At 37.4% G+C, this 15510-nt stretch overlaps 1 protein-coding gene across 3 annotated transcripts in view; it reads left to right on the top strand.

Moving 5' to 3' along the window:
- The window catches only part of UBR1 (ubiquitin protein ligase E3 component n-recognin 1), a 120259-nt gene that overhangs the window by 44419 nt on the left and 60330 nt on the right, over nucleotides 1–15510 (top strand). For all 3 annotated transcript variants that reach the window (XM_040969905.1, XM_040969904.1, XM_040969906.1), the window contains 8 exons: nucleotides 2229–2327; nucleotides 3175–3332; nucleotides 6701–6800; nucleotides 8184–8312; nucleotides 11651–11831; nucleotides 14404–14465; nucleotides 14762–14872; nucleotides 15301–15366. In XM_040969905.1, the coding sequence (XP_040825839.1) occupies nucleotides 2229–2327; nucleotides 3175–3332; nucleotides 6701–6800; nucleotides 8184–8312; nucleotides 11651–11831; nucleotides 14404–14465; nucleotides 14762–14872; nucleotides 15301–15366 (906 nt within the window). The remainder of the gene's footprint in view (nucleotides 1–2228; nucleotides 2328–3174; nucleotides 3333–6700; nucleotides 6801–8183; nucleotides 8313–11650; nucleotides 11832–14403; nucleotides 14466–14761; nucleotides 14873–15300; nucleotides 15367–15510) is intronic.

Here is a 15510-nt window from a genome sequence, read left to right as displayed (position 1 = left end):
TAGGCTACTATGCTGGGCCCAGGAAACACTTTTTATTAGTGGAATAATCATGAAGACAAGGGATAATTATGAAGCAAAATAATTGGATTTTATGAGTAATTTCTTTATCCAAAGTCTATTATTTTGAGACCAATGTGGTACAATGGATAAAGCCATCACTTGCAATACCAGTGTCCCATATGGCACAAGTTCATGTCTCAAAATGCTCTGCTTCGGATCTAGCTCCCTGCTAGTAGCCTGAGAAAGCAGCAGAAAATGGACCAAATGTTGGGGCTCCTGTCATGGGAGACCCTCACCAAGCTGGCTTCAGCCTGGCGCAGCGCTGGCTTGCTGCAGCCATTTGGGGAGTGAAGGAGCAGATGAACCGTCTCTCTTCCTCTAACTTTCCCTCTCTTTAACTCTGAATTCCAAATAAATACATCTGTTGAAAAAAGAAGTCCATTATTTGTTTTACATAAAGGCTTTCACAAGCAGCTCTGGTTAATGTAGGAACTATCAGTCTTAGGAAATGTGTAGAAGAGGACATGTTCACCCAGCATAGAGAAAAGGTAGATTGTCACGTTCACAAAAGTGTTCATTCTTTCTAATTATTTGCCAGTTATTCAAATTGTAATGAGTAGAAATGCTTAACTGAAAGGCCTAGCAGGAAGCAGAGTTAGATACCCCAGCTAAAGGAACATAGAAATTAGGTAGAGGTAGTCAAGAGTTATATTTACTTGATTATATTGTTAAAAACATGAAGTTAAATCTTAAAGAAAAAGTACTGTTTTGTTGTGTGGTATGCCCGTTATGTTTTTGTGTCTTTTTGTCTGTGTCACAAGTTAGATTGCTGGTTACAACATGATGAGGATTTCTTTGAATCTTCCACTTTGCCTCATACAAAATATCCAGTAAATACAAGGGTATTCCAGAAAATTGATTGAAGGACTGACATTGTGGCAGTAGTAAATTAAGCCATACTACCTGCCATGTCAGCATCCCATATGAATACTAGTTTGATTCCCTAATGTTCCACTTCCCATCCTACTCCCTGCTAATCTGCCTGGGAAAGCAGGGAAAGATGCACAAATACTTGAACTCCTGCCATCTTCATGGGAGACTCAGAAGGAGTTTTAAGCTTCTGGATTCTGTCTGGCCCATCCCTAGCTTTTGTGGCCATTTGGGAAGTGAACCAGCAAACAGGGGAAAAAAAAAAAGAAGAAGAAAAATACAAAAGAAAGGAAGTTTGTAGAAAATAGAATTCAAAGTTATATTCATTGTAGTGCAAAAAATTTTGAATCTATGCATGTTGAGGCATCTTTGAAAAATTTGTGAAACATGCATATTATGAAAAAACTTCATTGGTGGACCTAAAATAATTTCTTAAACTAAGATAAACTTAACTTTTTGTTTTGTTTTCCAAAAACCTGTTGACCTTGTACTTGTTGGGTTCCTCTGACTGAGTCATAGGAGATGTGTCAGATATAAGACTGGGCAGAGATGGGTGCCAGGATACAATTAGAGGCAGAGAGAGAGCAATGCTTGTTACCGGCCTGGAACACAATGGGCTGAAATACCTACAGCCCCTGAACTTTGTAAGCAGATTACTAAAAGTAACATTTGCAACATATGTGGTGCTGGCAATTCATAATGTCAACTGTTCTCTGACTCTTCAGAAATAGAATATTGGGCCATATGTATGATCTAGTACAGAATTAATTATGTTTTCTTATGCAAAAGCTATATGCCTTTAGATTTTATTTATTTGGCTTTTTTCCTTAGTTTGTGTACCATGGTTTCCTCTTAGACTCTGAGAATTGTGCACAGTAAAATTAGATACAAGTGTCCAGTGCTGCTTATACAGAATAAATATTTCCAACATCTATTTTTGTTATTTTTGTTCTGCTAACATATCAGGCTTGCTTTTCATTTAACTTTGTTCCAGCATAAATAAGTGACTAGAGAAAGAATGAACTGCATTTTGTGATTTTTACCTGTGTTTTCAGTTAACTTTCTCTTTAGAGTTCCACAAACTTGACTGGATCAGGCAGCTGAATTTATATTTGGTCTAATCTGTTACTCTTTCTAGGATATTTCTGTTGACAATGATATCTTCCTTTAATTGGATTTTTGTTACTATATAACAAATATAAGCATTTTACAAATATAAGGAGACTTGAAGTTACTAAAACTAGACTTTAGAAGTTATGAGCAATAATTTGTGGTTGACTTTCATGTGTGTCTTTCAGTATTATAAACAGCTGCAGAAAGAATATATCAGTGATGACCACGACAGGAGTATCTCTGTGACTGCACTCTCAGTTCAGATGTTCACTGTTCCTACTCTGGTAAGCGTCAGGTATTTCCTTTCAGTCTTTCTAAGTAAGACTTAAAAATTTCACTTAAAGATTGATCAAGCAATAATTGAGCACTCTCTGCATGAGAACAATACTTTGATGCCTAAAGGACTAGATAATTAGGTGTTACTTTTGTCTAAAGGTCCCAATCCTTACAGCTTACATCCACTGTTCTCACTTTCTGGCTCCACTTTTTTCACATCAAAGCTTAAAAAACAAGCAAACCCCAAACTGTCCTGTTGTTCTTTATTTATTGTTGCTGGAGGGCAGCGGGGATCAGTAACATAAGATAAAATTAAGAAGGGACTGCTGTGCCTTTCAAGCATCTGTGTGAGATGGTGCTGCACAGGTCTGTAAGAAGAGAGCGGGGGTTTCTTTTTCCCTTTGTTTTTTTTTTAACTGCTTTTTGATATTTATTCTGGACAATTTGATAAAGTGCTTCTCCTTCCCCTTTTCCATATGTGAGAGAAATGATGAGAAGGGAAATTGGTTGAGGATGAGAAGGAGAGGCTAAGAAAGATAGTATGTTATGGAAATCTTTCTTTGTTTTTCCTTGCATATATTATGATTATGATGATAAACATTTACTAAATAAGCTGTATAGTCTGGATATGGGGTATCCAGGCACAAGATTTTTTTTTTACTTACTGAAAAGGACAGAGTTTTTCCCTTTAGAAAGTGACTATTTAGTAGTTGATATTTTGTGAGACTAAGCACTGTTTAATGCTCATTAAATATTTATTAGTAGATACCTACTGCCAGTCAGATGAATAAATAAATAAAGTTGATAGTATAATGTGTCAATCCTTAAAAATAATGTTCTTGGAATATTCTACAGGCTCGACATCTTATTGAAGAGCAGAACGTTATCTCTGTCATTACTGAAACACTGCTGGAAGTTTTACCTGAGTACTTGGACAGGAACAATAAATTCAATTTCCAGGGTTATAGCCAGGACAAACTTGGAAGAGTATATGCAGTCATATGTGATCTAAAGTAAGTTGTTGGAGTCAAAAGTGAGGGCACCCGTTTAACGGTGTGCTTATTTCAATTCAGAGTAAACCTTGTAAGTGAGTGAAGAATGATGATTGTTTAATGTTTTATTTCATTGCCTCTTCGAATCCGCAGTCTGCTTCCATGGATCAAAAATATTTGGAAAAAAGAATTGCATCTGTACTAAATATGTACAGACTTTTTGTTCCTGTTCTTCCTGGAATAGTACAATAAAACAACTATTTATATAACATTTACAATGTATTAGGTGTAATAAGTAGTTTAGAGCTGATTTAAAGTGTATAGGATAAGGTGGGCATTTTGCATAGCATTTAAGACACTGTTTGGGATGACTGCATATTGTCTCAAAGTGCTGGTTTTGGGTCTAGACTATAAGTAAAACAGTAGGATATACATAGTTTATATGTAACTGCTTAGAAACACAGCTCAGGCATCCTAGAACCAATCCCCACAGATACTAAATGGTACTGCATATGTGTTAAGGGAAGAATTCTTACTGAGTTATAAAAGTCAACTTAATAAGGAAGATAATGAGGGTGCCTTCAAAGAACTATGAAAAAAATGTGCATAGACTCAATATTTTCATACCAAAACACACTTCTTTTAATTTTTCTGTGAATTAAAAATCTTTTTAAATTTTACGTAAATCGGAGGACTAGGTTTCACCTACTTTTTCACTCTCCAAATGCTTGTAATGTCTGGCCAAATCAAAGCTTAGTGTCAGAAAATCAGATTTAAGCCAGGAACCCAGTCATTTAAGCCATCATCACTGCCGCCTGCAGGAAGCTAGAGCTGGGAGTTGGAGCTGGGTGTCTAACCCAGGTTCTTTGATGTTTGTCACAGGCATTGTAACTGCTTGGCTAAATGCCCGAAGCTTCTAAGGTATATTTGTAGATACCTTTTGTGACATGAACATGGGGACACCAAAGTATTCTGAGCAACCACTCAGTAGATACCATATAATTCAGTCTCATAAAGATGCCATGGAATTTTTGGGTGGGCTGCTGTAGGCCGCAGAGTCTTGCTTATTTTATCTCATTTAAGTCTTGATTATAAGGTAGGTGTTAAAATATTGATTTGTAGGTTATAATTACTGAAAAGTCATAAAAATAAGGGCAGAACTGGAATTTGTGCCCGGGGACTATTTGCCTGTCAAATTCATAATCCTTTTATAATACTTAAGGTAACCCTCACAGAAGACATAGGAGTGTACTCTGAAATATAGCCTGAAAATTTGTCAGAAATACCTTTGTTTAGCAAATAATTATTGGGCCCTATTTTATTGTTTTGTAGAAACTTTGCAGTCACATCTCATTTTTCTCTAATCACTTCTCTCATTGACTATTTCTTCTTGAAAACTAATTTAAGGGCCCAGTGTGATAGTGTAGTGGTTGAAGTCCTCGCTGTGCATGTGCCAGGATCCCAAATGGGTGCCAGTTCTAATCCCGGTGGCCCTGTTTCCCCTCCAACTCCTTCCTTGTGCCCTGGGAATGCAGTCAAGGACAGTCCAAGGCCATGGGACCCTGAAACCTGTATGAGAGACCCAGAAGAACTCCTGGCTCCTGGCTTCAGATCGGCTCAGCTCCAGCCGTTGCGGTCATTTGGGGAGTGAATCATCAGGCGGAAGATCTTCCTCTCTGTCTCTCCTCCTCTTTGTGTATCTGCCTTTCCAATAAAAATTAAAAAAAAAAAAAAGTAAACTAATTTACGCAAGTTCACAATCACCACTAATGCTTACTGTATTTTAGACTTCATAGTTTTCTGTAGTCAGCCATCTATTCTACTTCTCTGAATTGACTATATCTCTACAGGAGATATGTTTGTTGGTACTAGCTTATATTCTACCAGGAGACTCAGAGGAAGCTACTAGCTCCAGCCTGACCGAATCTTCCTGGCTGTTGTGGCCATTTGGGGAGTGAGCAGGTAAAGGATAGAGAAAGGGGGCAAACAGAGAAAGACTCTAGTTTTTCTTTCAAATAAATAAATAAATAAACTTTTAAAGTAACTCTCTTTCTATATATATATAATTTTTTTTTTTAATTGGGAAGGCGGATATACAGAGAGGAGAAGATAGAGAGGAAGATCTTCCATCCGATGGTTCATTCCCCAAGCTGCCATAATGGTTCGAGCTGAGCCAATCCGAAGCCAGGAGCCTCTTCCGGGTCTCCCACGCGGGCGCAGGGTCCCAAAGTCTTGTGCCGTCCTCGACTGCTTTCCCAGGTCACAGGCAGGGAGCTGGATGGGAAGGAGGGCTACTGGGATTAGAACCGGCCACCATTTGGGATCCTGGCACATGCAAGGGGAGGACTTTAGCTGCTAGGCTACCATACCCGGCCCGTAACAATATATTTCTAACACTCTAACCAGTTCCTGTGTCCCATTTGTGAAAAGTATGTGTTTTCTAAACCAAATTGCTCCTTTACATTCCCTCTGGGACTTAACCATATGCCTTTCTTACAGACTTTAGTGCTTGGCATTTGATTTCAGTGTCCACAATAGGTGTCTGTTTTCTCTGCTACACTTGGAAATTCAAGCACAGAATGAATCTTGTGCTTGTTTATGTTCTCAATATCTTATATAAGAGCCAAGTATTTTGATTGACTACAAATTAATTTTTCATAATTGTTAATGAATGCTTCCTAAGAAACAATCCCATGATAAACATTAGATGTGAAACCAGTCATTGTTTTTTTGGCCAAAAGAAATATTGATCTTGGGTGTCTCTCCCTCCTTTTTCAAGAGGCACCTCACCTCCTGGCTTTCCCTCCGGAGGTGCTTCCCCTTCCCTCTCCCTTCCCTGCTCACCTGGTCCCTTCGAAAATAAACTTTACTGTCTGCAACAGAAAAAAAAAATATTGATCTTATAAGTTGTAAGCTGAAATGAGTCTGTTTATCCTCTGAAGCTAGTATAGCCTGATGTGCAAGCCAGGGTGACATAGTTGTTTAGATCCTTCCAGGTACAGAGTCATGAGAGCCTGGAGGTAGGAAACTGATTCCAAACCCAGGGCTGGAAGAACTTGAGCTGGGCCTTTGAATGATGGGAAGTCTGCACTGTGATTTCCATGATTAGCTATGACAAGATGGGTTAGTTTTGGGTTCATTTTATCAAGCTAACTTCCGAGAACATAATGTGTAAGGAAATCAGGCTTAGCTTTGGTGTCTATTCCTTGTAAACCATTCACATTTTGTTGTTTATTTAAAGTAAAATAGACCAAAGGATTCTAACTCTGCCCAGAGAGTCCTAAGAAATTAGAATTTGTAATTTTGATAAATTAGCATTGTCTGTAACCTGGGAATCTTAAAATTACCTCAAAATAATGGAAGTGTTTCATTCTTTCTTGAAATAATAGATATATACTGATCAGCAAGCCCACAATATGGACAGAAACACTAAGACTGCAGTTCCTTGAAGGTTTTCGTTCTTTTCTGAAGATTCTTACTTGTATGCAGGTATGATAATTCTATATCAGTGAGAAAAATTTATTTTGAAAAATTCAAACCTGGTCCTTTAAATCCTTTAAGCCCATTGTATGAGCTTTATGTTATTTATTATACATGCCCACCTGTCACAGCAGTGTCAGTATTGGAACTTAGGCTGTGTAGAGAATGATAGCATTTGTGTTTTATGAACTGGTTGTTGCTCTGACGTTGGCCCTGGCCTCCCCATCGCCTTCCTGATGCCCAGTGTTTGGGAGGAGGCTGGCCATGACCTCCTTCCTGTGATAGAACCTCTTGTGTCCCTCCTTGGAGTATTTGAGGCAGTTTGTTGGTGCCTGGATCTCTTTGCCTAAGCAGTGTTGCAGTGTGGTTGGGAGACCAGTGCCTCCAACTGTCCGACCCAGCAAGACTACCTGTACTTCTCATGTGGGATGGCAGAGTCTGTCTCTCTGGACCTTGGAAGCTGCCTGCCCGCCTGGGCTCTTACATTCGTTTTCTTGGTTTGGAGGTCATGTGTGTGCCAACATTGCCTTGGCCCTCCAGTCTGTCCTGCTGTGTGATGAGGAGCCCCCCAGCCCTTGCATGCTGTATCATAGTGTCCGTTTCATGCCTCTGAGCAGTGAAGCTTTCTGCACACGGTGTCCTAAAGCTGTGTACATGAACCTGTGGAAGCGCAAATGCCGTGTATAGGTTTCCTAAGCTGTTTGTCATGGTGAATGCATTTTGTAACTCAAATGATGTTGTAGACTTGCAGTCTTTTATTTATTTTGTACCAGTTTATTTGTAAATTCTGTAGTTGTTTTTAAACTGTTTTGTTTGTTCTATTGAGATAAATTATCTTTCTGCTCAAAAAAAAGTTTAAACCTGGTCTTCTTTGAAATCTTCTTTTGAAAACAAGTAGGTTTTTTGTATGAGGAAGAATTTATCAAGCAAAGCAGAAATAAGATTGAAACACTGACCTGCAGCTGCTTTCATGTATTTTCCATATATTTTAGTTTACTACTGCTGTTTATGTGTCAAATGCTCACATGTGATTAGGATGTACCAAGCATTTTACATGCGTTTTCACTCTTGATCTTTTATGGCAACCTTATTCTAGTTATGGTTATTATTCCCTTTTTACTTACAAGGGAACTAGAGCTTAGATGTATTTCACAGAAATAGCTAGAAATTCCAGCTGGGAATTGCGATCAGATGTTCTACTCCTGAGCTGTACCCCTGAGAGCTGGGAATTAAATTCTGGGAATTAAATTCTACATATTCTGACCTGATGAAACAGCCATGTTTAAATACTTTGTATATGTAAATGTGAATCCTGGCAGTTTTGCATATTGTCAGTAGAAAAGTAAAGAAAATGGGCCATATGCATTCGTGTTGACTAATCTTTTCTTGTAGGGAATGGAAGAAATCAGAAGACAGGTTGGACAACACATTGAAGTGGATCCTGACTGGGAGGCTGCCATTGCTATACAGATGCAACTGAAGAATATTTTACTCATGTTCCAAGAGTGGTGTGCTTGTGATGTAAGAATTTGTTGATGGGATTGGTGCCTTTTAAATGCTGTAATAGTTTTTATAATATAATTTTATGTTGTGGCTTCTTTCATGAAAACTTTTATTTATACAGTCTCATATTTAAAGCTAGTCTTATCTGATTTTTAGGCAGAAAATCTAATTTCCTATACCTAATTAAAAGTAATGTGTCTCGCAGTAATTTTGCTTATTTTGAGGAATTGGTCTGAGTTAAAATAAAAACATGTTTATAGTCACATGCACATTTGTTTCTTGGAAAATGAATATTAATAATTATTAATGGAAGTACATGGACTTTTAAATATTTGAAGAATGGAGAGGAATAGATACATATTGAGTCAATAGCTTTGTTATATTGTCAATCCATTGAGGAAATTAATTTCAAAATACAGAAGTAGCAGTGGACCTTTCATGTAGTGATTAAGACACAAGTTAGGATAAGATGCTCATGTCCCATGATACAGGGTCTGGGTTTGCTACTGGATCAACTCTTGACTCTAGTTCTCTGCTAATGTGGGACCTGGCAGGGAGCAGTAGTGGTTCCTGCTACCCGTGTGGGAGACCTGGCTTCAGTTCCTAGCTATTTTTTTTGGCCCTAGCTGGGGACTGTTGGCAGACGTTTGGAGGATGAACCAGTGGATTGAAGTTCTTTCTTTCTTTCTTTCTTTCTTTCTTTCTTTCTTTCTTTCTTTCTTTCTTTCTTTCTTTCTTTCTTTCTTTCTTTCTTTCTTTCTTTCTTTTCTTTCTTTCTTTCTTTCTTTCTTTCTTTCTTTCTTTCTTTCTCTCTCTCTCTCTCTCTCTCTCTCAACTAAACAAAGGTTTTTAATGTATTTCCTTGAGTAGTTATTTTAGACCATAACTCTCTAAACATAATCTCACTTCAGCTTCCCTTTTGAGAAGGTGATCTCATTAATTTTGTTTTACAGAAAATTAAGATGATCTGAGTGAAATTCCTTTTAGATTCTCTGTACCTGGACCATAATCTGTTCATTGACTATGTTCCTCTGTCCTTAAGTGTTGGTCTCGTTTTTGTGTCTTTCTAGCACAGCATCTGCCTAGACTCTTGGTTCAGCTGTCACTATGCTTTTCTTGTACTCTGCCTCCTTAATTGTCTTCACTTAGGTTTCCTATAAATGCACAGAATTCCTCTTTCCTTAAAACACCCGTCACAAAGCTTCCTTCCTTTATCATCTGTGAACTGTCTTCTCTCTCTTTTTCCATCCCCTTCTGCTTTGCCACCAGCAGTCAGTCACAGATTCAGAGTGGTAGTCTGACAGGTGCAATGTGCTTGAAAGAAAGATTGTCTAGTGATTACAGTATGTGTTTTTTCCTTCCCTTCACCCTTGTTAGGGACACACATAATTGCTGGAAGAGGGGATGAAGTGTTTATTGTTCATATGCACATCTCCTAAAGCTTCTCAAGTCATTTACATTTACTGTCTTCACTCACTAGCTCCGAATATTTCTTTAGTGTCTGATTCTGCCCTTAGTGATTGACAAATTATGTTTCCAAAAGAATCTCAAGGGATCCATTTAATAGCCGATTTTTTTTTCATTCTTGTATTTGACTTTCTGTAGCCTTGCGTTCAGTAAAATACATTCACCTTCTTAAACCCTTTTCCCCTTTAATTGTGACAAATCTGCATTATCCTAATCTATCAATGGTTAGCCATTTCAGTCAGTAATGCTTCCCCATTCTTCGTGCTTGCCAAGTAAGACATTTCTTTAATATTCTTTTCCTTACAGATCTTTTGTTTCTTGCACTAAGTGAAGTCTTCAAGAAATGACTCTTCTAAGCTGTAGTATTACTTCTGTTTGTAGTCCTACTCAGCTCTTAAACTAATTTTTCAACCTCAGAATGTCTTAAATTGATTTGCTCCCATTTCCTTTCATTTCCAATTTGTATTTTCTCATTGACTTCCATTGTTCTAATGATACTATTATTAATACATCTATTCATACAGGAAATCTTAAAGCTGCAATGTTTTGTATTTGATATCAATAGAAGTTTTGAGAGGAAAAAATTTCTTGTAAGGTTGGGAAATTTAGGATTGAACAAAACAGAATCTTTCTAGGCCACTATATTTTAAGTCCTTTAATTAGTGTGATAATTCTAAGGAGAATGTTCCAACATGTATTTGAACCTGGGATTCTTTTTCAAGGTAAAAACCAGTGTGAAGAATAATTTTCTCAAGAGAGTGATTTTTTTTTTAAGAGAGATTTTATTTTTGTTTGAAAGGTAGCGTTTCTGAGAGAGAGAGAGAGAGAGAGAGAGAGAGCGCGCACGCGCGCGTGCGCTTTGTATCTGCTGGTCTACCTCTCTAAATGGTCTCAATGGCCTGAACTGGGCTGGTCTGAAGCTAGGAGCCAGAGTCTGTTCCAAGTCTCCTGTGTGGGTGTAGTGGCTGAAACACTTACGCCGTCCTCTGCTACTTTCCCAGACCATGAGCAGGGAACTGATTTGGAAATGAAGCTGCTGGGACTCCAACGCAGTGTCCATATGGAATGCTGGTGCTGCAGGTGGAGGATTAGCGTGCTACCACACTGCACCGGTTCAGAGAGTGACCTTTGACTCTTCTTTCTTCTGTCATACTTACCCAAGTGTGATACTTCTTAAACCAAAACTTACTTTATAATCCTAATTTATTTTCTGTGAACTCATTAGTTACTATCCTAATTGTTTCACTCTAGTTTTGAGTTTTAGCCCTCACATGTACATTTTATAGTAGAGTTCTATAGATTTCCTATCTTCTAACTTCAAACACATTTTTGAAAAAGTGTGTTGACTGTATTATCACGTTAGACACCATCTGTGTACTCATATCACAATTCCAAAGAAATATTTCTACGTTAATTGCTGCTTAATTCTATCCCTAAATTCTACAACTTACCTAGATTTTATTCTTTCTACTGCCTGATCAGGAGTTGTGGTTTTTCTTATTTTTAGCTTTTTTCTACACATCTACTTTGCTGTAGTGCTACCTTTTTCTTGTCTTTCCCTGACCTGAACTTCAATTATGTATATTTTTTAGAACCCACTCAAAAGCTACTGAAACATTTTTCTAATTGTTTGTGATCCTTTTCTTTATCTTGTTAAGGCAATTAGTTTATGCTATTTAAACAATACAAAATTTTACATTGATTATATGTGTATGTTTCTTATATTTCCTGTTGCTTTGCAGATCCTATCAAGGTAGCCCTAGCTTTATGTAGAATAATTTTGTGCTCATATTTAGTAAGTATTGAATAATCAGTGGTAAAGTAGGTAACTTGTTCTCTTTTATTTTTCCTTTTTTTTTTTTTTTTTGCCTTTTTTATTTTCCTTTTAGGAAGAACTGTTACTAGTGGCTTATAAAGAATGTCACAGAGCTGTGATGAGGTGCAGTACAAGTTTCCTGTCAGGTAGCAAGACAGTAGTGCAATTATGTGGTCATACTTTGGAAACTAAGTCCTACAGAGTGTCTGAGGATCTTGTAAGCATACACCTGCCACTCTCTAGGACTCTTGCTGGTGAGTTTTATTTTTTGCTTTGTGTGTATTTCTGGTTGCTTTGTTTTCCACATATTCTGAGTGGTAAAATCACTTCTGTTCTGGTTCTGTGCTTACTTTGTGCAGACATGCTTATTCCAGGCAGAAAACTGTAGTTGCAGCTGCCACCATCCTAATAGCTGTCACCAGATGGCTGTCTAAGGATGCTTGTGCACCTAAAACTTTTTAGTCTGGTCCGCTAATGGATCGTTACAGTCTGCACTTTAGGACTAATGTAGTAACTCATCTCTCACTCAGGATTAACTGATCAAACCTTGTGACTAGATTCTGATCCTGCTTCCTACCTAGTGTATTGTCTGTGTCACTGTTTCTTCATCATTAAAAGAATGAAATCATTGATTTTCTTTAGGCATTTGAATTTCCATATTAGTTGATCCTTCATCTGTTGGTCTTTCTTTTTTTTTAAATAACCTTATTGAATGAAGTATTTTTAATGGTAAAATATATATAACAAAAATTACCTATTCATCTCTTGAGCCTTTTCATCTTCCAAAAATGAAACTTGTAAATCTTAAATATATTATTATTAGTAATAATAACGATACCCTGCTCCTCCAGTGTACACACACCACCTGTGGCAACTAACATTCTATTTTCTGTCTAAAGATTTGACTACTGCAGTACCTATTACAAATTACCTATTACTTATTACTTTTTTTTAACCTTAGTTCACTTAGCATAGCATTCTCAGCTCTGGTTTATGTTGTTGTATGCGTATTAGAATTCTCTTTTTAAGGCTGATAATATTCCAGTGTATCTATATGCTACATATTGTTCCTTCATCAATTGATGGACACGAGTCATTTCCACAATTTGGCCATTGGGAATAATACTGCTAATTTAATTCCTTTGGATGTGCATCCAGAAATACAATTGTAGAATCATATGGGAATTCTCCTATTTTATGGATTGCCTTTTTACTATACTATGTTGGTGATATTCTGTGATGCACAATAATGTTTGAAGTGGTCCAATTATTGCCTATGTGTTTGATCTAAGATATCATTATGAAATTTAATGTCATAAAGCTTTTTCCTTTGTGCTTTAAGAGTTCTATAGTTTTGGCTCCAGTTTTTACATCTTTTATCTATTTTTTTTAATATATTTTTATTTTGATATCTGAAATATGTGGTACACTTTTATGTAGGCTGAGATTCCCCGTTTTTTTTTTTATTATCTATAATTGCTATTATGACTTTTGTGTTGCTTCTATTTTTATTTAAAAAAATCTTAGATTTCATTTATCTTGATTCTTAAGAGCAAAGTAAGCATATTTTAATGGTGGAATTTTTTTTTAAGATTTATTTTATTTTTATTGGAAAGACGGATATTCAGAGATGAGAGACCGGTAAGATCTTCCATCCGATGATTCACTCCCCAGGCGGCCGCAACTGGCCACAATAGCTGGAGCTGAGCCAGTCCGAAGTCAGGAGCCTCTTCTGGGTCTGCCATGCGGGTGCAGGGTCCCAAAGCCTTGGGCCGTCCTCGACTGCTTTCCCAGGCCACAGGCAGGGAGCTGGATGGGAAGCGGGGCTGCTGGGATTAGAACCGGCGCCCATATGGGATCCCGGGCGTGCAAGACAAGGACCTTAACCACTGCACCATCACGCCGGGCCTTTTTTTTTTTAATATTATTTTTATATAATATGACCATACCTGGCACAATGTAAGATTTTAAATATTAGGAGATTTCAAAAGAAGGAGCTGGTGGTGTTTGGCAGAGCATCTTGGAGTGTCCACGTCCCATATGAAGTGTCTGGACTGTAGTCCCGCCTCTGCTGCTCATTCCAGTTTTTTGCTAATACATACCCTGCAAAGCAGCAAGCTCAAGTCGTCGGATTGTGTCCTTCACGTGGGAGACATAGATTGAGTTCCATGCTGCAGGCCTGAGCCTGGCCCAACCCAGCTTTGGCTATTCCAGGCCTTTGGGGATAATGTAGCAGATGGAAAATCTCTCTCAGTCTCTGATTTTCAGAGGAAAATAAGTTTTAAAGTTCATGGATAAAATAAGGAGTTAAATTTATTTTCATCAAAAAAATTTTTTAATATCCCTGGATAGTTTTTTCTCTTCATATGCATTCTTGGTGAACATTTTTTAAAAAAACAAAAACCTGTTTTCATCTTCTTGGGAAGGAGAATGACAGAGAAAGATGAAAAAAGAACTCGTCCATCCTCTGATTTCACTCCCCAAAAGACTGCAATTGCCAGGGATAGGTCTAAGTATGCATTTAGAAGGAAGATGAATCAGAAACAGAGCAGCCATGATGCAAAGCAGCATTCTGATAGGGAATGCAGGTGTGTAGAGTCACAGCCTAACCTGCTATGCCACAATCACAACTTACTTCCACCCCCTCCAAACACAAACTTTTTGAACACCCCTTGTAGATTGGTAATATATTTCTAAATCAGGTGTCATTAATTTTGCATTTTAGAATGTCATATCATATATTCAAATCACTCAAGTTGTCATATTTGTTCACTACTAAATTGAGTAAGTTTAAATGTTTTCTCATGTTTTCCTTTTTGAATTTAGGTCTTCATGTACGATTAAGCAGGCTGGGTGCTGTTTCAAGACTACATGAATTTGTGCCTTTTGTAAGTGATTCTGCTAATTGCTGATTTGCTTTAACTCTGTTTCTGAGTACTTCTTAGTTGATGACTGGGAAAGAAAATATTCTGAAACTCGCTGAGTAATTGTCTTTTGCATTTTCTAGTCTATCTCAATTATAACTGCATATGATACATTGAGCTTTGAGTCCCAAGGACTTGGAAGACATTTAGGTCAAGCCCTTCAATTTTATAGAGGAGGAAACTAGGAAATATGTGCTGGGGTAACTGAGACACACCCAAGTTCTGTAAGAAATGATGAAGTTGGCCTCACTCTGTTTCAGGAGGACTTCCAAGTAGAGGTACTAGTGGAATATCCTTTGCGTTGCTTGGTGTTGGTTGCTCAGGTTGTTGCTGAGATGTGGCGAAGAAATGGACTGTCTCTCATCAGCCAGGTATACTAAGGTCTACTGTTTATATTTGTCAGTGTGTTTTGTCATTTCCTAAACATTTTAGATGTAATTTTACCCTGAAAGCATTTTGCTAAGAATTTATTTCTGTTCTTTAGAATAAATTTTTAGATGTAAAAATTCTGGGGATCCTATAGCCATTTCTCCTTTTAACCTATTCACTTGAAGGTCTTTACTCTTCCCATGTAACTCAGTCAGATGCTGGCTTACAATTTTTTGTCAGAGCTTTTCTCAATAGGTAGAAAAGCAGAACCTGTAAATTACTACTTAGAGCAAAAATGGTGTTAAGAATTAATATAGAATATTACTTACTTTTTATTGGGAAGTATTTTAAATAAATACTTAAATAAATAAAATAGGAGTAAATAATTCCCTTAGGTTCTCATCTTTCTCATCTACCTTTTATTTTATAGGTGTTTTATTACCAAGATGTTAAGTGCAGGGAAGAAATGTATGATAAAGATATCATCATGCTTCAGGTACCCCATCAAGTTACATTAAAATACTCTTTTTTTTTTTAATTAATTAATTTTTATTGGAAAGGCAGATATATAAAGAGGAGGAGAGACAGAGAGAGGAACATCTTCACTCCCCAAGTGACCACAACGGCTTATCGGCTGGAG

This window comes from Ochotona curzoniae, unplaced genomic scaffold (genome assembly GCF_017591425.1).
Source record: "Ochotona curzoniae isolate NIBS_2020 unplaced genomic scaffold, NIBS_Ocur_1.0 scaffold_4701, whole genome shotgun sequence".
NCBI lineage: Eukaryota > Metazoa > Chordata > Mammalia > Lagomorpha > Ochotonidae > Ochotona > Ochotona curzoniae.
This window is presented reverse-complemented; position numbering and strand designations above follow the sequence as displayed.